General features: G+C 36.9%; 3 protein-coding genes across 4 annotated transcripts; 1 reads left to right on the top strand and 2 right to left on the bottom strand.

Moving 5' to 3' along the window:
- The first annotated feature begins 547 nt into the window (after positions 1 to 547).
- On the top strand, positions 548 to 2,255 carry LOC120011267 (auxin-induced protein AUX22). Its single transcript, XM_038862344.1, has 3 exons — positions 548 to 942; positions 1,037 to 1,139; positions 1,968 to 2,255. Exons 1-3 carry the CDS (start codon positions 621 to 623, stop codon positions 2,083 to 2,085), a joined length of 543 nt encoding a protein of 180 aa, XP_038718272.1. The 5' UTR covers positions 548 to 620; the 3' UTR covers positions 2,086 to 2,255.
- A 6,174-nt stretch (positions 2,256 to 8,429) lies between these two features.
- Positions 8,430 to 12,002, bottom strand: LOC120010965 (D-glycerate 3-kinase, chloroplastic). The gene is made up of 11 exons (XM_038861933.1): positions 11,714 to 12,002; positions 10,753 to 11,141; positions 10,487 to 10,566; positions 10,329 to 10,380; positions 10,188 to 10,229; positions 10,012 to 10,090; positions 9,905 to 9,936; positions 9,751 to 9,819; positions 9,283 to 9,357; positions 9,012 to 9,179; positions 8,430 to 8,897 (listed from the first exon to the last, which is right to left on the bottom strand). The coding sequence occupies exons 1-11, from the start codon at positions 11,949 to 11,951 to the stop codon at positions 8,754 to 8,756; spliced, it is 1,368 nt and encodes a 455-aa protein (XP_038717861.1). The 5' UTR covers positions 11,952 to 12,002; the 3' UTR covers positions 8,430 to 8,753.
- Positions 12,003 to 14,926: 2,924 nt separating this feature from the next.
- On the bottom strand, positions 14,927 to 20,853 carry LOC120010964 (cyclin-A2-4). Of its 2 annotated transcripts, none has more exons than XM_038861931.1 (12): positions 20,702 to 20,853; positions 18,930 to 19,282; positions 18,265 to 18,535; positions 17,571 to 17,707; positions 17,205 to 17,297; positions 16,843 to 16,976; positions 16,381 to 16,456; positions 16,223 to 16,299; positions 16,098 to 16,131; positions 15,858 to 16,007; positions 15,642 to 15,776; positions 14,927 to 15,516 (listed from the first exon to the last, which is right to left on the bottom strand). In XM_038861931.1, exons 2-12 carry the CDS (start codon positions 19,224 to 19,226, stop codon positions 15,463 to 15,465), a joined length of 1,458 nt encoding a protein of 485 aa, XP_038717859.1. In that variant the 5' UTR covers positions 19,227 to 19,282; positions 20,702 to 20,853; the 3' UTR covers positions 14,927 to 15,462. The 2 variants fall into 2 exon arrangements, with proteins under 2 accessions (XP_038717859.1, XP_038717860.1); XM_038861932.1 differs by having other exon boundaries at positions 20,712 to 20,809.
- Between the last annotated feature and the right edge of the window lie 2,759 nt (positions 20,854 to 23,612).

The following is a 23,612-nucleotide window of genomic DNA, read 5'->3' as shown; positions in this document are numbered from 1 at the left end:
CAAATTAGGCATGGAAAAACAATGACTATTACTTACAATTCATTTAAAACTTTAATCAAGATCTTGTGTAATTAGCTAGTATCATGATTTTTTTTTATAACCGATAACGATATTATACAAACTTGCTCTTTGAACATATGATATAGACTTATACAATGTGAGAATCGAACTCGAACTCAGAATCTTCTGAATTCATATGGTTTGACCCTAAAGAAATTTACCAGGGCCTATAAAAAGATACAATAACCAATGTCAAGATGATTAGGTAAAGAATATATGGTCATATATGTATAATGTAGAAACATAATTATTAAACGAGAGGACCCCTTCAACCAGGCAGATCACATGGCGTGTTTCCTAGTCGCATTAATCAGACGGCCAGGCTCAAATCCTACCAAATCAGCAAAGAAACCGAAGCCCTTTGATCTGTCCCCGTTTCGAACTTATGGTGCCGGGGCTTTAATAGTGTGGTTAGGCCCACATTTGCCTCTCATGTGACCCACCACTGTGCCTTAATTTATTTCACTTGTTAATTGCCATTGTTCCCCTCTCCCCCTCTTACTCTGTATAAAAACTGAACCCATATATCTTCTTCTCTCTGAAATAAAACTTGTTAAGAGATGGAAAAAGGTGGTGGTTTGGAGCTTGAGATCACGGAGCTCCGATTAGGTCTCCCGGGCCGGTGCGGTGGTGGTCAGGATAAAAATGAGAAGAAGAGGGGCTTTTCGGAGATTTCGGACAAAGAGAGCAAGACACAAGTGGTTGGTTGGCCGCCGGTTTGTTCATACAGGAAGAAAAATATTACGAGTGAAATGTCGAGAATGTACATCAAGGTTAGCATGGATGGGGCTCCGTTTCTTCGTAAGATTGATCTGAGTGTGCACAAAGGGTATTCGGATCTTGCTTTGGCTTTGGATAAGCTGTTTGGATGTTTTGGTATAGGTGAGTATTCATCATAAATTAATTAAATTTGGGTCTTTTATTTAAAATTGTAATTTTGGATTAATTAACTTAATTGTGTTTGTTAATTTGATAGGCAAATCATTAAGAATGGAGGATGAAGAAAATGGGTCGGATTACGTGCCTATATATGAAGACAAAGATGGAGATTGGATGCTAGTTGGAGACGTTCCCTGGCGGTAAGTACCTCTCCAAATATAACCAAACATTATTAATGTAGTGTACTATATGTACCTTTTTCTTGGTAATCGGGAACAACTCAGGCGTGTTCTATAAACAGTTAACAGTTTACTAAGTCCGAAATCGGGTCAAGTTAGACCAGCCCAACAGGTTAATTGGGTTGAAATTTAACGCAAACCACTTGAAAGTAGTGTGCAGTGAGAATTGAATTTCTGACCTTGGACGAGATTTTTTACTCTTAAATCCGGAGGGATAACCAGTTAGGTTATCGTCAAATGGTTTAATTGATATCCCTACGAGTTTGGTTCAGTGGTTTGCTTACCAACGGGATACCCGCCCAACCCGGGTTCGAGTTGAAATATTCGCATTAATTGCGTCGTGGATGCTGGGCCTAGTGTGGGTTAGTGGCATGTTGGGTCCAGGAGCTTCTTGGACAGGCCCATGACTTGCCTGGAGGTTACAGCACAGGGCTCGGCCCTAAGGACCTTGTCTTGTGGTGGTTCCCCCAGTGATTACAAAAAAAAAATGGTTTAATTGATTAATTTGAAGTTTAGTTTGGTAAGAAAATGTGCAATGCTTGCCTTAGCAAACAAAAGAAAAGATATAGAAACAAATGTTCCTTTGTATTCTACCTTCAAGAAACATTTGGCCTTGTGAGAGCTGGTATGGGGATCCTACTATACGTCTATATGTTGGATCTTACCTACTACTCATCATATGTAGTCTAATTATTTCACTGAAAATTTGATGGCAAGCAAAACCAATTATGTTTTTATCACATGTTGTGTGTTGAGGCTAATGGATGGTTAATTGGTGTTAATTTACAGAATGTTTGTAGAAGGATGCAAGAGGCTGAGAATCATGAAGAGATCAGAAGCCAAAGGTTTTAAATTGCACCTCAAAGGGGGCAATACTCTCGAGGGAGCTTCAAGGGAAGATCATTAATGACTGAGTCCCACAAATGAAAGAGGAGCGTAACTAGACTTAAGTTTTCTTCTTTTTTTTTTTTGGGTATTATTATTATTCTGTTAAACTAGTTCTGGTTATATATATATGTATTTGTTTTAAGCAGATATGATTATTTGCAGCATCAAATTATAACTTTCTTGTTTAAATTGGGATATAAAACCCTAGATACAAATTATTCTATTCGCTTTGGAATTGTGCATGTTATTTGGTACTTGAATTGCTTGTGTCTGTTAGACCACTCGCATCATATTATCTAAATATGATTTTTTTTCTCGATTTTTAAAAAACAAATAAAGAGAACTAGTAAAATTAAAAAATATCGTCAAAAACATATCTTCATTAGATTACATATGAGTTACGTATTTTGCATAACAGCAGCTAGAGTAGTCCTTTACATTTGGGTAACCACTATAGCATTGTTTATATCTCCCCTTACTCTTATATTCGCTCTTTTTATTTTATATTTATCTCTCTCGATTTTCTATTCTTTCTCTTTGTCTTCCTTTTTTATTCTTTATCTATTTAGTTTATATTATTCTCTTTTATATTTATGATTTTTTTTATTATGTATTATTATTTTTTATAATGAATATGAAGTTAATAATTAGTAAACAAAGAACTTATTAAGTTTTTATAATTTTAATATTATAGAGATTTTTTAGTTATTTCATTTTAACTATGAGTTATAGCTATTGCTCAAATGGCAGGTCACTCACGACAATCCCACCAAATTAAGTACATACCATCTCCCAGAGCATGATCATAGGGGTACCCATCCGCTATGAAATGTCTGGCTGAAGCCATACCTACTATTCAAAGGGCGATGATTGTTCTTTTTTAAAAGGGGATAGAGACGACCAACGTTAGCCAACCACAAGAGTACCCACCCAGTGTGAAATATTCTCCAATTTGAGTTATAACTACTGCTCAGATGGCGAGTTAGTCATTATAATCCCATCAAAGTACAAGCTACCTCACTGGGCATGATAATAGGGGTACCCACCCACTGTGAAATGTTCGGTTTGAGCAATACCTACTATTCAAAGGGCGGGTAATGGCAAGTCAATCACTATAATCCCACCAAAGTATATGCTACTTCCCTGGGCATGATCATAAGGGTACTCACCCGCCGTGAAATGTCCAATTTGAGCAATACCTACTATTCAAAGGGCGGGTCAATCACCATAGTTCCACCAAAGTGCACATTGTCAGTCACTACAGTCCCACCAAAGTACATACTATCTCCTTGCGCATGATCATAGGGGGTACCCACCCACTGTGAAATGTTCAGTTTAATTAAGCCATACCTATATTTGAAGGGCGATGTTTGTCCCTTTTTTAAAAGGGGCTGGACAGAGATGAACAACGTTAGGCTGTTAGCTACCTCTTTGGGTGAAACCACAAGGGTACCCATCCATTGAAATCTCCAATTTGAGTGATAGCTATTGTTCAAATGGCGAGTCGGTCACTATAGTCCCACCATACAAAGTATAGGCTACCTCACTGGGCATGATCATAAGGGTATTCACCCGTCGTGTAATGTTTGGTTCGAGCAATACTTAGTACTATTCAAAGGGCGAGTCAGACAACACAGCTTCACCAAAGTATAGGTTGGCATAAACCCCTCCCAACAATATCTGATTCATGAAATTTGGCCCGATCAATGACTTGTTATAAGTTTACACAATATCCATACGCATACGGAATTCGAACTCACGCCCATTGCCAACCAAGCCATGACCTTTTATGGTAAGTGATCGCAAGAAAAATCTCAAACGCCCATTGGAAGGAGGCCATTGTGCCCCCATGACCTTTATGGTAAGTGGTTGTCCATTTTCATGGATCGCAAGAAGAATCTCAAGTGATCATGACTTAGAGAAAATTAATAAAAAAGACAGGGTTCTCTCTTGAATTTCAGTTTCAGGCCAACTCTACATTTATTCGTCCTGCTCTCATTATGAAATTTTAGACTAATGAACAATTTATCAACATTGGACATTGACAACGTTCGAGAATATATCATTACAAGGACTTAAAATTCAAGCATGGATTTGAATTTGGATGCACCAAACTCTTAATTTCAATAGAAATTCCTTTTGTTTTATGTATATGTATGTATGTATGTATGTTTTAGTAACAGGCCGTGTTTGGATGCATGCTTGATAATAATCATAATGAGTGTGTAGAAGAAAGATACAAATTAATTAAAGGTTCAACAAACAATCATTCCACTTGAATTGCTTTCATGTGACAAAAATAAGAATGATTCCAAACCATGTGACAAATTACAATGTTGTCTTAGCAAACCCACAAATTGACATACTAACTACTAGAATTTGCAGTTGAAGTATTAATCAATTAAGGGATAGGGACTACAATTAGTGTAGCTAAAATAGACAACAATTACCCAAAACCATATTAAATCATGACTTAGAATGTGTTATTAATTGAGAATTTTAGTGCACATAATAAGTTAGAATACAATAGATTATGAAAAAAAAATAATCATAATTTTTTTTTGATAACCGAGGAACCAATCAGCCCAATATATCCTTAGAACAGTTGAGTTGATGTAAACCTCGCGTCGCCAGAACAACCCGCATTACGCTGGCAACAGGTAAGACTAGTCGAAGCCCATGCGGGTAGAGACCCAATAATGGGACAAGCCCACGGAAACGATATTTCACAATGAAATATCTCAACTAGTTGGTTTGAACTCCCTATCTCAGACACTGTAGGCCCTAAATTCGCAACAGATCGACAACCAATTAGGCTATTGTCAAGTGATTAAAATAATCATAATTCGTAAAACTCCAAATTCTAAATTTTAAACCCTAAACCTTAAATCATAACTCCTAAACCCTTATATGATATGTTGAAAAAAGAAATCATGATTTAACATGATTTTTGGAAGGATATTTGTAACGAATTTTAGCTACAATAAGTGTAGAGCCTCCCATATATCCGATGAATTAAGATCAAGAGATCGTAAATATTATGTGGGACAAGGTGGTAGTTAAGCATTTGTGTGTCATGTGGTTTCACTCTTTTCAGGCACTGTGTCTGTATATATAAAAGATTTGTATAGACTGGATTGAGATCCTTCTAATGACTCCATCTGATCATAACCAAAGAAACACAACACACCCATGTTCGTTAATATATTCACGAACTTTCTCCCATGCATGTTCCATGAATTTTCTCGAGAAAAATCAAAAGCTATATATGATCATGGTGCTCCCTGATTTTGTTTTAAAAGAAAAGAAAATAAACCATCTTGTTAATAACAAGAATATAAATAAAAGGTAATCAAAATTATTGAGAAAAAATGGAGTCAAAATTTTCCTGTTGTGTGTTTGGATTCATCCTGTCCATCATCAGGGGAAAGACTAGAATACCGACAAACAGACAACGACCACATGGTTCATCCACCTCTGTACTTTTCTGGTTGACTTGCGCTTCCAATAACACCCAAACAAACAAGACATGTGGGTCCCCATACAATTCTGCTTTCCTCCATCTTAAACAACATCAAAAGTCCTATGTTGTCCATTCCAATTCCCAAACAAAAATTAGGTCTTTTTCTAACTTGATGAGTTGGATTTTGCCCATTTACGATTTGAGAGGAATAAATTCATGAGGGTAATCTCATGTATTTATAGGAATCGAAACTTCAAAACAAACAATATAATTTCGTGAATGTAGCCCACTTGCTCCCTATCTCGGGTTGTTTGTATGATTGTTTGATTATGTGCAGAGCGCATCATAGTGTGCACCTAAATGAATGAATCCCAACCGTCCTTTTCTTTACACTCGTCAAACAGTGAGTGGTTAGTCAACTAACATCATCAGACGATTGCTCGAATTTTGAATCAGAGTGAGAAAATGAAATTATGTTGTCGTCCTTGTTATTAATTTTAAGTCATGAATTTTAGAATTTAATTAAATCAACCACAGGAAGTGGTGGGGTTGCCACCGCCATCGGTGAGGGCGTAACGGAGGAACAGAGTTGCTAGTACGTGAAGGTTGCGGTTGTTCGTAACTTCATATAATGGGCTTCACCAAGCCCAAATTATCTAAATGACATTTCGTTGGGAAGTCAGGCCCAGTACCATTAATCCTCCTTAGTCCTTACTAAGAATTTTGACCAAGCATGGGCTAAAGCCCAGTCCTTATGGCCCATGCATGAATTTACAAAACCTTCCCCACCATAAACAAGTGAGATCTTGACTACATTCATTTTTTTCTTTTTCTTTTTTTTTCGTATGGCAAACAAAGAGACAAGAAACACCAACTACAAACCATATCATGCCAGACCAAAACAATGATCCGGGGGATCGCACCCACTATACAACCAATATTGCAACTCTGGAAGTCGGTGATTGCGAATGCTACCTGAAAGTCTCAAGGTAGCGGCCCATTTGGCGAAGGAATCCGCCAAGACATTTGATGTCTGCTAATCTTTGAAATAGACCAACTCTTAAGTTTGTTTAGCTGATTGCGAGTCCCTTCTATTAGATTTTCAATAGCCCAAAGAGAGACCAAATCCGGTTGAGCAACCGCGCAACCGCATTAACAACAATCAAAGCATCCCCTTCGAATTGCACCTCCTGCAGCCTGAGATCTAGACATCGTTGGACACCCAATCTCAAAGCCAAAGCCTCACCAACAACTGGATCTACCCGGACAGCACATGAAACTGAAGCAAAAATGATATCCCCACCTGAAGACCGAGCAATGGCAGCTGAAGCAGTAAAGTTGTGACCCATAGCTGTATCAAAATTTACCTTGATCCAATTCAAAGGAGGTGGAACCCAATTTGGATGAATAATATTTTGAACATAGCGAGAAATCCTCCAAGCTTGACAATATTGATTATGAACATGCTGAATTTGAGCTACCACCAGGTTAATTGATCTCACTGGAGTCCCATGAAGAACATCATTTCTATACCTCCAAGTTTGGTCAAAAGTCACCAAAACCAACAATTGAAAAGCTTGACAATCCTCTCTAGAAATACCAATCAGATGGGGGTTCATCAACACCTTGACCCAATCCGCCCTTCCTCCATGAACCAAGGTAGGCACATTCGTGATCCATCTAGAATTGCTCCAAACCAAGAGAGAAATCGAGCATCCAAACATGAGGTGATCCAAAGTTTCCCTTTCAAGATTACAAATAGGACAAAGCTGCTGTTCCTCTGGAATATACAAAATAACCGACAATCGAGCCCTAGTAGGCAGAATATCCAGATTATTTTCCACAATAACAGATGAAATCTAGCATGAACCTTCATCTTCCATAGTTGCAGTGTTATGGTTCTTTCCTATTTGTATATTTCAATTTTAGATGAACAGTTTATACGAGTAGACAACCACTCGGGTGATAGCCTAGTGATAAATCTCTCTGGGGTTAAATTATATGGATTCAAAAACTTTTGAGTTCGATTTTCACTAAAAGTAATACTTTGTAAAAACAATCACAATGGGACTTATTTAAGGGGGCATGGATGGAATTTAGAATCATTTTTCTGGGCCATGATATGGGCTACAATGATGCCAATTTATTGGTCTTATTTTCATGGGGCAAGCATGGAAGCATAGGGTTTGCTTGGCCCATATGCTTGTTTTGCTTTATACACAAATGGGACTATCTCACACATAAACATATTTTTAACTTTAAATCAATACTGACCCCACTTCTATTACACAAAAATCAAGCCAACAAATTTACACTATTATATCAATATATTTTGTAGGTCCAGCCACATCAACAAACACACATTCACCAATATAACCACATCAACAAAACATAAAAATCCACAAACATTATTCATGCCCTAACAAAAAACCAACATTGTAATTGCTCTAATGTATTGAGTTCTAATCTAATTTACTCTGTCCTTAAGTGAAAAACTTCTGTCCTTAAGTGAAAAACTTCTCTCGGGACGTCATATTTTTAGCCGTTGAATGTTATGAAAGACGACCCACTTTGACTTGTACATATTCGAATACATCCCACCACCGACACTTTATTGGGTAATCAAGGCTGTTTGCAATACATGATCTTGCACGTTTTGTCCACCCAATGTAGGCCAAGCTCTTGATAATATCTGACCAAATCCTGCTTTTATGATTACTACTGCTGACGAGGTTGTCGTGCCGTCTATGTTTTTTGAAGTGGAATCGCTTCAAACAAATCAAAAGACATTAAGAAAGGGTCCAACTTTTGGTGGTTAGCTTTAATTAGAACTTAGAAGAGAGAGTCCAGCCAAGCCAATTCTATCAACTTCTATGACAATTGAGAAAAAAGGAAAAAGATAATGCAAGGGCCATGGGATTCATTCATGCTTAACATTCTTCTTACAAGGTTGAAGCTTCCAACATCATCTGTGTCCATCACTTTTGAAATTCGATAAGGAACTTGTATAGACTTTGTTCAATAAAAACTACTACTTTTTCTATTTCTTTTCCCATTTCAATCTCAGAAACTACATATTACTGTATTTACATCTTACATTTCTATTGCTTCTTAACAATGATGTTACTGCCCAAATTCCAATCGAGCTACATATATAAGAAACAAAAAAAAATAAAAAATAGAGGCTTCAAATGCAGTGATGGATCTAAGTATGCATTGATTCTTTAGTTGCCTAAAATGGGATTCCTTTCTTCATCGATATCAATCACAAGAAGATGCTCTGGTTCTGGTCCGTTCGGTCCTTCAGAGTAAAGGGTGGGAAGGTATGCTTTGTATGCAGGTAAGTAACGGGAAACAAAATCTTCCACCTGCAGTATAATCACACCCCCAAGAATGTCAGTACTCAAGAAGTAAAATCAGAATCGACAAAACTAGTGAAGCACCGGAACATATGATTCAAGTAGTAACACAAAAATACAAACCTCCACGTCGGACATTCCAGGCTTTCCTGCCTCCCTCATGGCAATCTCTGCCTGCAAACGCCATTGGTATACGCAACTTGGGTTGTTAATCTTGATGACTATCCATGCTCCGATAAATTTGTCCCATGCATCATGATAAGCTTCAAGATATTTATTTACCATCTCCAGCTGCGAAATTTGACATCAATTAGGACGATGAGTGTTACTACTTGAGTAAGAAAGTTAAAAAAATGAATCAGAATAAGATCTATGTAAATGTCCGAGTTCTAACCTGTGGATCAACGGCTTTGACAACTTCTGTTGGAAGTGGCTTAAAACCAAGCATCCAACCTTCAAACAGAACGACCTGAATGATCACCCACAGCAAGTGTAATCAGCATGAAAGTCATTGTAATATTTAATCCAAAAATTTGAGGAAGAGCTAGGATTTTAATGTCCTTCAGCAGATCGTAATCAATTGAATTTGTGCATTCCAAACCCATTCTAATAGAATTTTAAACTTCAACAATTTTCATCTAGTTTCAGGGGATGGGGGATTCAAACCTGCATCAGGCAGGTTGATGGTAATTACCCATGCCAGTGAACCATGGTGCAGGTAGTTAACATATAACCTTATTATAACTCTATTTCGACATAACTGTGTTACTTGATGGCATATATTCTGTCAGTCATTAACTATTTCATAAGAACATAAAATCCACCCATTTTGCAAGTAATAAAGGAAAAAAAAATCACTTACTGTTAGAGGGCCTTCAATCTCTGGCCACTCTGAAGGATCTGTTCTGTCACCCCTTCCACCATATGCAGACTGCACTAGAGACAATCTACAATAAGTAATCTGGCTGAATAAAAGTAATCAGGAATCTAAAATTTAGATGATTAATTGCACTTACTTTATCATATCGAGGTAGTTTCATCTTCGTACCTGAAATTTGTAGGATGAAAATCAATACACGTTGAAAATAAAATACAAATGAAGAAGAGTGAAGGAGATACTCACCCTCTTTATTCAATTTAGTTAAACTTGTGAGTGTTTCAATGGAGAATGGAAGATCATGCGTTCCAGCATTTCCGCGATACTGAAGTCAAACACAAAAGAAAGAAACTATCTTTAGTTTTCAATCAAAATGAAGAAGCAATTTGATTAATGTTCAGAGAATATAACCCAGTTGCTACCTCAAGAAGGGCATTGTCTGGATGTTGTTCCCTAAGTTTAGCCTGCAATGTTTGTAACATTCCATCAGGAAACAAATGCAACGTCAGTAACATTTCATCACAAGTCAATAATTAAAAATAGCCAGTATCTCACAAAAGTACCTGATGCTCTGCCGTCAAATAGAAGTCATCAATGGAAATTGTTGCAGACTTGCTGAAAATGAAATTAATGTAAGTAATTTTGTCTTTCTTTCTACCGGAAAATCTAAAGCCATTTGCTGCAAGCAACTCAATAAAAATTGCACTGCTCAGCAACATACCTGCCACTGACTCTGAAAAGATAATCGAGGGCAAAGACAAGTGTGGTTTTTCCACAGCCTTGAGGAGCACTAAACCCAATCTGCATCACAGACCAGTTGTCAGTATCACAAGTTGTACAGAACTACTCACTAATTAGAACATCTGCAGTGTTCCTGCATATTCATCAAGCTGCAGATTCACCATACTCAGTCCTTCAAACCTCTTAGAGGCAAGGGACTTGCAGCTGTATCAAAAAATGTGTATAAAGGGAAATTTGAGTAAATACCACTAAAGGGGGTATCTCTTCTCCATCTTTATACTGGGACCTGTGCTTAGATATCTTATCCTCACACCAGAAGAAAACTGGGATATAGTAGTGATAGAACCTAGCCTTCTGGGGAACCGTAAGGTACAACTCATTGACTTTAAATACTCGACACAATAGAGTTCCATACGATATCCACTTGTCAATGGACTCGGCTATTATTTCCGGTGTCAGACCTAACTTGCTTAAGAGAGGGCCGGAGCATATAAATTCAAAAAGGTCCTGCACAGATGACACTTGGGCTGGTGCTGTGGGAAATGTAGAATACAATGGGCTACATCTGCGACCTGTGCTTTCATTGGCATTGTGATGCAGCATGGAATTGTCTTGCATCCCAGAATGTCCACTGCCTATTGAGAAAAGAAGAGACCGTTCACTAGCTCAGACCACCAGCACAAAATAGATAATAGCAGTAACCAAAATTTATGCATTGAAAACAAAATTCCAACCACTAACTCTCTCATGTCAATCCAAGTATTCTGTAGCATTACAGAATGAACTTAGCATTCTCACATCAATGTAATTAATCTAATACTACAAATTAGTATATAATTATATTACATTCAAGTTTAGATTTCTCTTAGGAGGGGTTTCCTAGGTGAAGCTCTCGCAAAGTTAATTGAATTCAGAATTTCATCATTAGCAAAAAGGCATAGGGCTTCTTTCTTTTGCTTCACCCAAAATTTCAATATCTTCCCCCTAATTACATACATTTTCAACGAGCAGAGAAAATAATGACGAACATTAGATACAACCCAAAGTCCCAAACCCAACAATGAATGAAGAGAATTCTGTGCATAATCAAAAGAAAATGAATTCAAACATCAAGAACACAGGCAACTCCAACCCAGAGTAGGAGCATATATAATTACCAAGAGAGGACATTCTATTACGAAATTGAATGACAAGTAGAGAAATTAACCTGATTTTAAGAGGTGGGTAGGCATTATGAAGAGCTTTGAAGAAGAAGAAGAAGGTTTGGTTGATTGGGATTGTCTAGAGAAACAACAAGGGAGAAGAGAATCGAAATCACGAGAATGAAGCAAGCAATGCAATTTGAATTTATAATCGGAGAAGTTATGGTATTTATAGGAACTCGTACTGACATTATAAAACAGTCTGGGCGGTGACGATGGCGATAAGATTGTGAGACCCGCCATTCCCTCTCTCTATCTCTCTCTGACTCTCTCTGTCTCTCTCTTCTTTCCTTCTCTGACTCTGTCTTTCCTTCCTTGAACTCTCCTCCTCCTCAGGCTGAGCTGGGATTTCTGAGGAAGGGTCGATAGGTTTCGTGAAATTACGGAAATGTCTATCCGCGTTGCCACGTCGGAGTTAGGTCATCCACTAGATAAGTCATGGGTAGTTTGGACATTTGGCATACCTGATAGATCCACAAGTGGCTTCCTGTTTTTTGCGTCGTTTGGAGAAAGTCGGCCACAAAAAAAGACCAGCAGAAATAGAAAGAAATGTTGTTATTATTATTAAGTTAACCATAACAACGTCCTTTCAAATTGGCCAACCCAATCTCAAACCATACATTTTAGGTGGTTAAGGTATATGCGTCACTTGGTAGAACCTAATTTGAAGAAATCGAGAGGGATGAGAAGGCGTATGTAAAAAATAGAAGAACAAGATGAAAGACGTTCACCCCAATACACTTGAGATATTATTATCATTATTACGTGATTTCGCCTTTCAAAAAACGTCTCGAATGTTTGAGGTTGCCCCAATCCACTTGAGATGTTATTCTCACTATTACGTGATTTCGTCTTTCGAAAGGCCTCTTGAATGGTTGAGGTTGGACTTACATTTACTATTCTCATCGTTGGCTTACACCAAATCGATATGCGACTTTTTTTACAAGTTTTAACACCCTTTCGCACTATGGATACAGTTATGTGAAATCCAATAAGTGGACTATATAAGATGTCATTAGGATAAAATTTATGCTCTGATACCATGTTGTAATTTGAAGAAATTGAAAGGGATAGAGAAAGAGGTGAGACTTTTTTTTTGTTTTTTATAAACACAATTTATTTTCAACCAACTTAATCAACTTGCATAAATTGACCCACTTGTCACCCATTACAAGACATTTTCGTTTCACATTTTAAAATTAATTTTTAGCTTTTATGAAAAAAAAAAATTGATTTTAAATTAGACGATCTAGAATTGTCATGTCCGATCATGATAAATTTGATTTTTATTTTGAACAAAAAAAAATATTTCATTAGATTCATAATGTCAAATACTATCCGTTTAAAAAATTTTTTGCGCACCGGTCATAGGACCTATTCATAATGCACATCCTCCCCAATCTGTCCATTCCCAGAAATATTCTTACCAAACACACATTTCATATATAGTGCTACTTTTTTAAAGAGCCTAGGCATTTGATATGGACAGCAAAAATTTTTTTTAAAAAAAGGTCGATAGCATTTGAGCCGTTGATCTATTTATTAAAATATATGATTAAAAAAACACAGAATGTCAAACTAGGAATGAATAAGAGGCCCATTGTAGTTATTGTAGAGTCAAAAGAGGCAATTGAAGAGGGGCAAAGGGGGCAAGAACCAAAGAACAAGTTGGTTATCTCATCTGTTACTCAAATGCTGATGAAGCATCTACAAATCAGTCAAAAGGATGGAGAGGGGGTGCTACCAGTCACCACTACAATTAGTCTACTTCCTGGAAATTTGATAATCCCTGCACGATTTCCAACATACTTAAATACTTTAAATCAAAGGGTGATGCATGTAGATATCTCATCATTCATCTTCAACAAGTTTGCGCGTTACAACAGTAATCACTTATATTCAGGTTCATGTTACTATCTACCGGCTACTACTGGGGGGGTAAATGAATAATTGGCAACCAAAATCCAGGCAGGTTGTTACTGGGGAAGAAATATATATGTAGACTTTCGAACAAATGTGTTTAATTTGCTTCACATGAAGAGTACAACAGGGAAGGGGGGGGGGGACTTTGTTTGCATTTACAAACACTAATCTTTGGAAAAAGCAATACTACATTCCTAGATGTTGGCATCTACAAACTAGACAGGTTGCTACTGGGGAAGATTAACCAAGAGTCAGACGAGCAAAGTTTTGACCATTAATCAGAACAAGTAAAAAAAAATAATGTCTTCAATGTTTGCCACTTCACATGCAACGAGTAATTATTGAGGCTTCCCTTAATCTTAGGATCAATCACAATGGGGTGGTTTCGTTGGCGCCGATAAAATATATTGGAAAACGTGTTTTGTTCATGTGGTTGGTCCAACAAAGTGTATTGGTACGATAATGTAAATTTATTGACTTGGTGTAATAGATGTGGGACCCAATATTAATTTTGTATAGTTATGAGTGTGATATAAGTGGGGCCTATATGTTGGAAACCAACATAGAGGCCACCCATGTTCATTTCCTCACGTTGTTCCCAACAAAATTGGGACAATACAATTGCATTGTTGTGTACACATTTTTATCCATGCCCCATCAAAACCACACCATTACAAGTGCTCTAACACAAGTCTTACGGATCCCACATGCTGAAATGGGCGCACATGATTTTATATAAATCATGTGCGGCATACGATTTAACATGGATCATGTGCGTCCATTTCAGTTTTTGACATAACTGAGACAAACACTAATGATCCTTACCATTTTCGTAGGGGTAATCCGAAGAAGATATTTGTGCAAGTAAAATATTATACTCTTAACATATACTTCGCAAGTAGTTCATCAAAACCCGACTTAGACAAGTTCTAGTCGAAGTGGGAAAGCAATGCATTCCTAACCGTTGGCATTCCAGGACATGCTTTTGAAGACAAACTGTCCTGAGAACCTGACAAAGTTTCCCTACTTAGACCAACTCATCAATAGCTGTTGGGCACCAGTCGATGACGAAACTCGTACATTTTTTTTTTTAAGAAGATGAAGATGACAGCCCCTCCAAACAACTTCTTCAGCCTCTAATGTCTATTTCAACAACTTGTATTATCTCGTGTTAAAGTAGCTCAAGACAACTGAAGAGGCTGAGCCAAGCACAACTCTTGTGGAGGGCCCAAGACTTGGTATCCTCTGTTTTCAACAGATATAAATACAAACAACAAAAGACATGCCACTTTCAGTCACCAAGATTTACCCCACTTGATCATTAAACATAGATAACACTAGTTTAAGCCGTTAATTGCTGTCCCACAAGGTACTTAACAAGTAAAAGTTGCAATGAGTGGACAGAAACCACGACAACGACATAGAACGATGGTCCATTAACGATAATTCTGCGCCTAATAGTTACATCAAGTTAGCTGGTTTACATAACCTTCAAACTTTAAACCAAGAAACCTCATCCTTATCCGACATTGTGGTAGAACAAAGTTATCAACAAGTTGATATTCAAATTCAAGCTTAGTAACTTGACATCTCAGGTAACCAAATTCAACCCGGCTATGACATCGGCTTGGAAGAACCAAAAGCACAGTAACGTCACAAAAACTATAAGCAATGTATTTGAAGAACATAATTGGCAGAAGTGGTAAAGTTTAACGAATCAGCTACAACCTCGTGGGGATCTGAACGACCAAAAGCCATAGCAAACGTTCACCTGAGAATCATATGTATCGTTTGGAACCCATCCGATAATGATTTATCATCCAGTTTATCTTCAAAAGAGTGTTTCAAGCAGTTTCGGAGAAGACAGAGCAGCCACAGATTTAAACTGCTAGAACAGCCAACTCATTAGAAAATTGATAGACGAACCTTTAATGCTCAAGTAATAATGTATGCAACTTAAAAGCAGAGGCGTCTAAAATCACCATAGTTGTTTTCTGTACATTTAATTACCTTTTCTTGCCTATACTTCATGCGTATGGCATTCAGAGGACACCCACTGGTGTTCCATTGTAAATCTTGCATTGCGAGAACTGTGGTTTTTAGGTCCAACGTCTTGTAATTAGTGTAGTGCTCAAGAGTTGGATTCTGCCAGAAACATAAGAATCGGGTTTTAGTGAATACTATAAAACGTCAAGGGATATAGATGATATGTAGGACTATACACACCCATGGATGACTTGACTGATCCAATGTCCATCTGGAAAGAAATACAGCCGATGCAGCAATGAGAGAAGGAAGCAAATTTAAGAAACTATAGTCAACCAACGTCATTTCAGCTAAATAATTGGCCAAGCACTCCAGTTCAAGACTAGGGCTCTGCATTTGTAATTATATATGTGTTAGTTAGTCCCAAAAACAACATAAGTTCATCTCGAAAGCAAAGGCCAACTATGACAATCATTCTACCTTGTACGAAGCTTGAGCAGCTCGTAGAAACCTCCTGTGCATGATTTTACAAGCAGTGCATTAGGAATATAGAGCAATGCTTTGAAGAATCAATATAAATCCAACCACTGAATCGGTCAACGTACCTAAGAAAAGTTTTTGTAGTGGGTGCAAATATCTGAAACCCAAAGTATCTCACTATTTGACTCTCCATTTTTAGTACCTGCCATTTCTTCTGGTCAGATATCATGAGAAAGTTCTTAATTAATAGTATGAAGAATTCTACGAAGTAACTATCGCATACCTGGTCCCTTGTGTAAGTATTGTCTGTTATGAAGCAAAATTCTTCCACACGTGGGGCACAAATTTCTTCATACTTGCTTCAAGTCACAAAGGAAAAGAAACATTCAATAACAGAGCAAACAGGTATAATTTGCTAAAGAGCTGTCGATTTCTGAACTATAAGCAATTGAGTAACCAATGGACAACAATGTCAAGTATGCAAAATAAAATGCTCTTTCTAATTACAAGTACATATTCCAGACCTCATATCCTTTTGCAATTATCATATCTGGCCATCATTTTGTGGAAGAATTGTAATCTAATAATTTCGTTCAACTATCCTAAGAAGCATTATATGAACCGTTTTGAGTATAATAGTTGTTCATCATTGCTCACAGATCCTATCCAGTTAATGCTCAAACCAAATCATGGCATGATCTATAGAAGTTCTGCAGTGAAGTTCGAAGTAGATAAGAGAGCTTACGAGGCAATCAGCATGCAGGTAATACCAAGCAATTGAAGTGTTTGTCTTTCAATGTAATTTTCAGAGAGAAACCAATCAATGAGATGTACAGTGAGGTAAAGTGTATCTGATGCCAACTTGTATTCCTCAGATACCTGAAGAAAATAAATGATTTTAGATTATTTCTATAAAATGGAACAGTTTATTGATTTCATTTATCAGATTTAAGATCCATTGGTCACAGCAGAAAGTATATACAAGTTGTCGACAAGAAAATGCATGGAAAACCACAACTTAAATTAAATACTCCTTCAGATTCATCAAAAGAAGCTTGTGCAAGCTAGCCAATAGAAACACTAAATTCTCTTTAAAACTATGCTAACCTCCACAAGCCAATCAACCAGGATGCTCCGCATACTTTGAGTAACATCACGCTGTGTTGTTTCCATAAAATTAGGATACGGCCTCCGGGCAAGCTGCAGAAACACAAAAAAAAAAAAATGCATATTTAGGCTGAAAGTATCCATTACCTATGTTGACAATCCACTATGTTGAACAAGAAAATACAGGAGCATGCAAAAGTATTCAAATTCATTAAAAATTTACTTAAGCAAATTTACATGAGGTTCTTGTAGCTCTGGAACATGCCATAACATTTCCTCAAACAGTGCAATCATAGGAGTGCATTTGCAGGAAAATTGATATATTAGAAGTAGGATGATAGCTAGGGAAAAAGAATCCATACAAACCTCAGCAACACGCAGATTGCTATATATATCAGGGGCATATACAGTGCAAAACTGAGGATCTTTGTGATTAGAATCGATATCTGTAAAGTCCGGATCACTTGATCTCAACATATTGTCAGAAGTGCTACATTTCTCAGCTGTAAGAATTTGAGATACAATGTCAATGTTTTTGGCATGCAGCAAGATGCAGAAGAAGACAAACAGTGAAAAAAACAGAACTCCAAAGAAATACTTCCTTCCAGTGCGGTCATGAGTGACTCATACTATTCCCCTCACCCAAAATCCACCAATTTTACTAATGCATTGTCATGAATGTTCAGGAAAATGGGCTCAAAAGGCACAAACAATTTTCCAAATTTATATGGAGGCCAAATAGTGCATGCAAAAGGCATTCATATATTGTTAATTGCTGTCTTAGTGAAAAAAAATACTATTTCTCATTGTGCCCAGCCAGACTTTGTATTGTGATTTCGAGAGTTAGTTGTCAAAGATCAACTGATCAAGTGGGTGAACTAAAAGTTTGGTTGAAAAAAGACTTGAGATACTTACTGGAGACTAGATTCACAAGGTATGTGGGTCCTTATTAGCCTAATCAATTCAATGCACAATTTTCACATTCTTGTTAAGTTGTCAGTTGGCTGGCTATTTCACAAGGTTTTGACAAGAGAGGATAAAATGGGAAATGAGAGTGAACCTTTAATAGAAATATTTCTGGCTCGGGAATGCATCCCAGAACTCTGCTTTGAAAGCTGACGATCATCTATGCAACACTCCCTCATGGTAAAAGATGAATCTTTTAGCAAATTTGCGGAACACAGTACCTCTGATTTGGGTTCTATTCTCACTGGTTCTTGACATAATTTTATGCTTGAATCAGTTTCAAGTGGTAGAAGTTTAGTACTAACTGGAGCGGCAACTTTGGTCAAATTGACATGGCCTTCTTTATCCTCCTTGGTTTTCTTTCCCTGGCAGTCAGAAACAACAGTTGTAAAATTTAGATTCAATGAACGAAATAAGTAGACAGGTGAATGAATTTAAAAGACTTCACTATAGAGATTATAAAATTCAGATGGCTCTTATAACAACTTAGGCATTTCAAGTAGAAGTCATAGCCGAGGATATTTTCTTGATTCTATATACTACATGATAAGATAAACCAATTCTTCAGATTGAAATCAACTTTCAAGGCTCGGACCAACTTGTAACAGTGACATTATCTATCTGGGAACAATTAATGTCTATACATTAGGCAACCAAAAATCAGCCATATAAAGCATAAAAGAATAATTTTCCCTTAGTGATGAAATCTTAGTAAACCAGATTAGATATTTAGAAAATCTAGAAAAGCAGCACAATAACCTGAATTTTATTTGCATTGAAGCAGCTCCTATATGAGTTTTCACAACAAACATTTGTGACATCCTGAAGCACTGCTTTCCTCTTACGTTGAAGACATGCATCACCAGATGCTCTGGGGTTTTTATCCTCTGCAGCAGCTCTTTTTACATTTGCTAGCGAAGTTCTCTTCTGATCTTGTTGTGTGGGTACTTTCAGAGGAGGCAGCTGCCCTGATGCACGCAATACTGCTGCTCGAGCACGTGTTAATCGACCACCAACACCTCCAATGTTAGCAGGGACAAGATTCTCTTTCTTCATATTTACAGGTTAGCAAGGGAAAATATAAGATATCAAACTGAAATTGGGAGCCTAGTCTGCAACAAAATGAACAAAAATAAGGCGTTACGCCATGATGAATCGAGTCATTGCAATGTGCACTGGAGAAGAGGGATGCTACAACAAGAACAATGCATAGCAGGGTTCTAATAGAAAATTGATTCATAAAAGAAAGAAAAAAAAAAGTCTTAATTGTCACTATAAGTAGTAGTATACATGAAATCATTTTCAAGTTCAAATTACTTTAGCAATCACATCCAAGGTATGTGAAACACAATTCAAATAAGTCACTCTTTCCTGAATATCGGGCAGAAAAAACAAATGAAGATGCTGAAGCACATACAAGGAGCTCATCAGATCACTTAAGATTTCAGGAGGGGATCTGCTGGGGACAAATCCTTGCTCTTTGATGTTATAAATGAAGGATTTTCCAGCTCTCTAGGGTCTACTTAAAGAGATCTCTGGGGGAGAAATATATGTGGCTCTAATAGTATATAACCCAGAACTCTTCATTGCTGTGAAAATATTCACTGAGCGTATTTTTCATTCAAACACTGCAGCAAGTGGCTTGAAGAGTAACGTGAAAGATACAAGATCAGCAAAACTGCCTTAACACCAAAAAAACTCATAAAAACTTTGAAGACATAAAAAACACATACATAAGGATCTCAATAAGAAAACAATGAAAGAAAAAGGGTTTACAAATCTGAACCCTAAGACTCTCATTATCTTTGACACCGGATGGAGGAAAGGAAAATTCAAAGGAATTCAAATATGCGTCCAATTGACGACTAAACCATGATTTGAAAAAATTAAAATTATGGGTCTCATTCTCTAGTCTCTGGGTTGTATGTTTCCAAAAATAGAACTTGCGAAATCGAAACTCCAACTACATCCAAATAACCTGTTTTCCAGAAACTTTCGTTCATTCTCCTTCGGTAGTTCATAGAATAGGCTTTAACAGAAAAAAAACAGAAGTGAATTTCTTTCATTTTCTCTCACTTTCTCAGCAGCCAAACAACTCATCAAAATCAGCTAACCATACCATCACCATCATCATCCGAGCTTTTATCCACAAGGTCGGGGGTTGACTACACGAATCTACTAGAAATCATGTAGCCGACCCCAAACTACTAAATGATTTTCTCATAGATTCACCCCAACATTTATCACGTAACTAGACCATAAACCACATTTCTATTACAAACCCATCTTCGAAAACATCAAATTCTAACAAATTATCACTTTTTCAAACAAACCAATGTTCAAAAACTTCAAATTTTCAACAAATTATTATTTTCCTAACAAACCCATCCTCGAGAACTTCAACATATATTCCAGGAAATTCTTAAAACCAATAGAACTCTCACCGATCTAACAACAAATAACACATAAAACACATTAAGATAGCGAAATAAATTTACAGATTTGTGTATCCATTACATAGATGTACATACATATACACACATTGACATTGATCCGGATACACCTCCAAAGCAAGCAGTAAAGCTCCGAGAGCTTTAGAGAGAAGGTCGGCCCCTGACTCAGCGACTCCCTGAAAAGAGTGAGCGGGATAGTGAGGGTTCAAAAGAATCAAAACATAGTGGAAAAGTTTTTTAAAAAAATAAATTATTTTTAATATCTGTGAATACAATTACTATAAGAATTTGACTGAAACCCCAAAGGTTTTCTTTTTTCTTTTTTTTCTTTTTTTTAACGACGATTTGTGATTTAATCCAGGATCACTCGTAAGATCTGACTTATCCGGTCAATGCTTTAAGGGGCACATTAGTCATTTTATTCGGCTATTAATAGAATTTTATTTGGAACAGATCACATAATTACACGTAGACATTGATCTGCCACGTGTATTTTGGATCAGATCTTAAACCTTGCTTTGGTCGACTTTTTTGTTTGTTGGATTGACAGCCTGTCCGATCCAAGACTGGAATCAAATTTTATGACAAATCTTTTGAAATTTTGAAACAAACATAACACATATTATTATTATTGTAACACATAATTAACAACAATAATTCTTGGTTTTGAACGCAAACGGCACAGTCTTAAAGTACTATCAATCAACTAATTAACACGTGATCTTGCAGCTTTTGTGACTGGACTTGAGGTGCCGACAATTTCAACCCCCCCTAGTTTTGAAACTTTGAGGATAATTTGGACATTCATGATTCACCATCCTTTCCCATCTGCCCGATATGTTAATTAGGACACTTGCAATGATAAATTATTATTGGATCAACAAAGATATTGTCTTTTGTTGATGTGATTGTATTGAAAAATGTGTTTTACTGATATGATTGTATTGAGAAATGTGTTTTGTTGATATGGTTGTATTGAGATTGTGTGTTTTGATGTAGTTTTGTTGGGGACAACATAGAGGCATGAAATGTTGTTGGCCTCCATGTTAAATGGGAAGGGATAATGTATAGAAATTTATGTTTTGCTGATGTGACTGTGTATTGGAAGATGTATTTTGCTGATGTAGTTGTATTGAGAGATATGGTTGACTTGACTTTTTATGTAATAGAAATAAGATCGGATTAACTTTTTTGTTGATCCAATAAATAAAGCATCATTGCAGTTGCCCTTAGCATATAACACTTATTTGGGCTCCTTTTGGGCTAGGCCTCTCTTGATTTTTTTTTCTTCATTTTAAAGTATCTTCCTAACTAGGCCTTTGTTAACAGTTTTCAATTTTTCATGGAGAATTTCGGACCTATGGAAAGCAAGCTGGATCTTGGCTTTTAGGGATCCTAAATTTTTTATATCCCAAATATTTCAAATATGAAGCACTGAGTCGATTTTACATGGATCCCTTGCATTTAAGTTGAAAATAAAATAATTTCATATGATCTTTGACTTCTCTGCATTTAAGTTGAAAAATAAAATAATCCTATATGATCTTGGCTTTTTTGTTCACTGGCTCGCTACGAGAAATGGAGTGGTTGTAATGTAATTCTAGGAGGAGCATGCGGGTGTTTAGGGCATATGAGGAATTCACGTGGTGGAATAACCTTTTGAAATCGATGAGGGGAATTCAAACTTTGATCATCGGGGTGATGCATACTATCTTTACGACTCCAACTAGTGGCTCGGATCAAGGGCGGGGCCACTTTTGGGCTTGGGTGGGTTGTAGCGGGGGTGAATTTTTTGGCAAATATTTAGTACTTATATATTTTCAATAGCCCAGCCTAATACTAAAAACATAATACCCAAGTAACCCAACAAACAGAGAACCCAAATGGACAAATGGTATGTCCACGATCCACCAGCTCCAATTGTTGCAGGTCCTCCAGCGGACTAGCTCGGTAGCACCAAGTCTCGGAACTCGGAAGCAAGGCTCGCCGATGACACCGAGAGTGGATCATTTGAAGGTAATTTCTAAACTTTTAAGTTTTGGGGATTTCAATTTGAATAAATCACAATGAAAAGTCAAGGAAAAGCATTATTTGAGATGTCAGTTAAAGCATTATAAAATTGATGTGCTCCATCATAAGAGCTTTCAAAGTATGTCTACCATCACTGAATTGTGTCGCGGATTAGTTGAAACAAATAAGTTGCAGCATTATAATTTGAATGACAGATTGATTCATCTTGTTTTGACTCTACCCGTTTCCACTGTCATGACAGAACGAGCATTTTCAGCTGTGAAACATGTTAAAAACTGCTCTTCGCAATAAAATGGAAGAGGAGTTTTTAGTAGATCCTATGATGATTTACATTGAACGAGAGCTTGTTGAAGATATCAATTCAGATTCAATAATAAACGAATTCTATTCTACAAAACATCGAAGGTTACAGCTTAAATAGTGTGTTTTGTTTTTCTTTTTTCTATATGTTATGTACCTTTGAACCTTATTACTATGTATAATTTTGAATTGATGATTGACCTTGGTGGGACAATTTTTTGTGTAAATGTTTGGTGCTTGGTAGCTCAGGATGAAAAAAATTCCTAGCTCTGCCCTTGGCTTAGAGGTCACTTGGTGGAGTAGCTAACCCTGTTTATTGACACAAATTGAATCCAGGTCTACAACCTAATTAATTAGAATCATAGTTTCGGTTATCTATATCGGTCAAGTTACTTCACAGATTCATGTATTGTTTTACACTTTTCACATTGAGTCTCCAATGCAAAATGTTTAAAAGACAGACAGAAGAGATTTGTGTTTGGTGCTTGTATTGTATGACTTGCATATTATTATGTCTGAATTCGAAATTATCTTGCTTCACATAGAAGGGAAACTACTTTCATGCTTTTTTGTCCACAAGTTCATCAGCATAAAATATGGTCCATGAAATCTTTTAGCTTTGCTGCCCCACCATCAAACACACAGACGTTACTCATTT

Source organism: Tripterygium wilfordii, chromosome 12 (assembly GCF_013401445.1).
Source record: "Tripterygium wilfordii isolate XIE 37 chromosome 12, ASM1340144v1, whole genome shotgun sequence".
Lineage (NCBI taxonomy): Eukaryota > Viridiplantae > Streptophyta > Magnoliopsida > Celastrales > Celastraceae > Tripterygium > Tripterygium wilfordii.
Note: the sequence above shows the minus strand (reverse complement) of the source record. Positions and strands in the feature narration are given on the sequence as shown.

Excerpts from the sequence above, each read along its gene's own strand:
- LOC120010965 (XM_038861933.1), bottom strand. The coding sequence starts at position 11,951 with ATGGCGGGTCTCACAATCTTATCGCCATCGTCACCGCCCAGACTGTTT. Across the intron at positions 9,180-9,282 it reads TCAAAGCCGTTGATCCACAG|CTGGAGATGGTAAATAAATA; the intron begins GTTAGAACTCGG and ends CAAATTTCGCAG. Across the intron at positions 8,898-9,011 it reads CTGGAATGTCCGACGTGGAG|GTGGAAGATTTTGTTTCCCG; the intron begins GTTTGTATTTTT and ends ATTATACTGCAG.
- LOC120010964 (XM_038861931.1), bottom strand. The coding sequence starts at position 19,226 with ATGAAGAAAGAGAATCTTGTCCCTGCTAACATTGGAGGTGTTGGTGGT. Across the intron at positions 16,300-16,380 it reads ATACTTACACAAGGGACCAG|GTACTAAAAATGGAGAGTCA; the intron begins GTATGCGATAGT and ends AAGAAATGGCAG. Across the intron at positions 16,008-16,097 it reads CTGCTCAAGCTTCGTACAAG|AGCCCTAGTCTTGAACTGGA; the intron begins GTAGAATGATTG and ends TTACAAATGCAG.
- LOC120011267 (XM_038862344.1), top strand. The coding sequence starts at position 621 with ATGGAAAAAGGTGGTGGTTTGGAGCTTGAGATCACGGAGCTCCGATTA. Across the intron at positions 943-1,036 it reads GTTTGGATGTTTTGGTATAG|GCAAATCATTAAGAATGGAG; the intron begins GTGAGTATTCAT and ends TTAATTTGATAG. Across the intron at positions 1,140-1,967 it reads GTTGGAGACGTTCCCTGGCG|AATGTTTGTAGAAGGATGCA; the intron begins GTAAGTACCTCT and ends GTTAATTTACAG.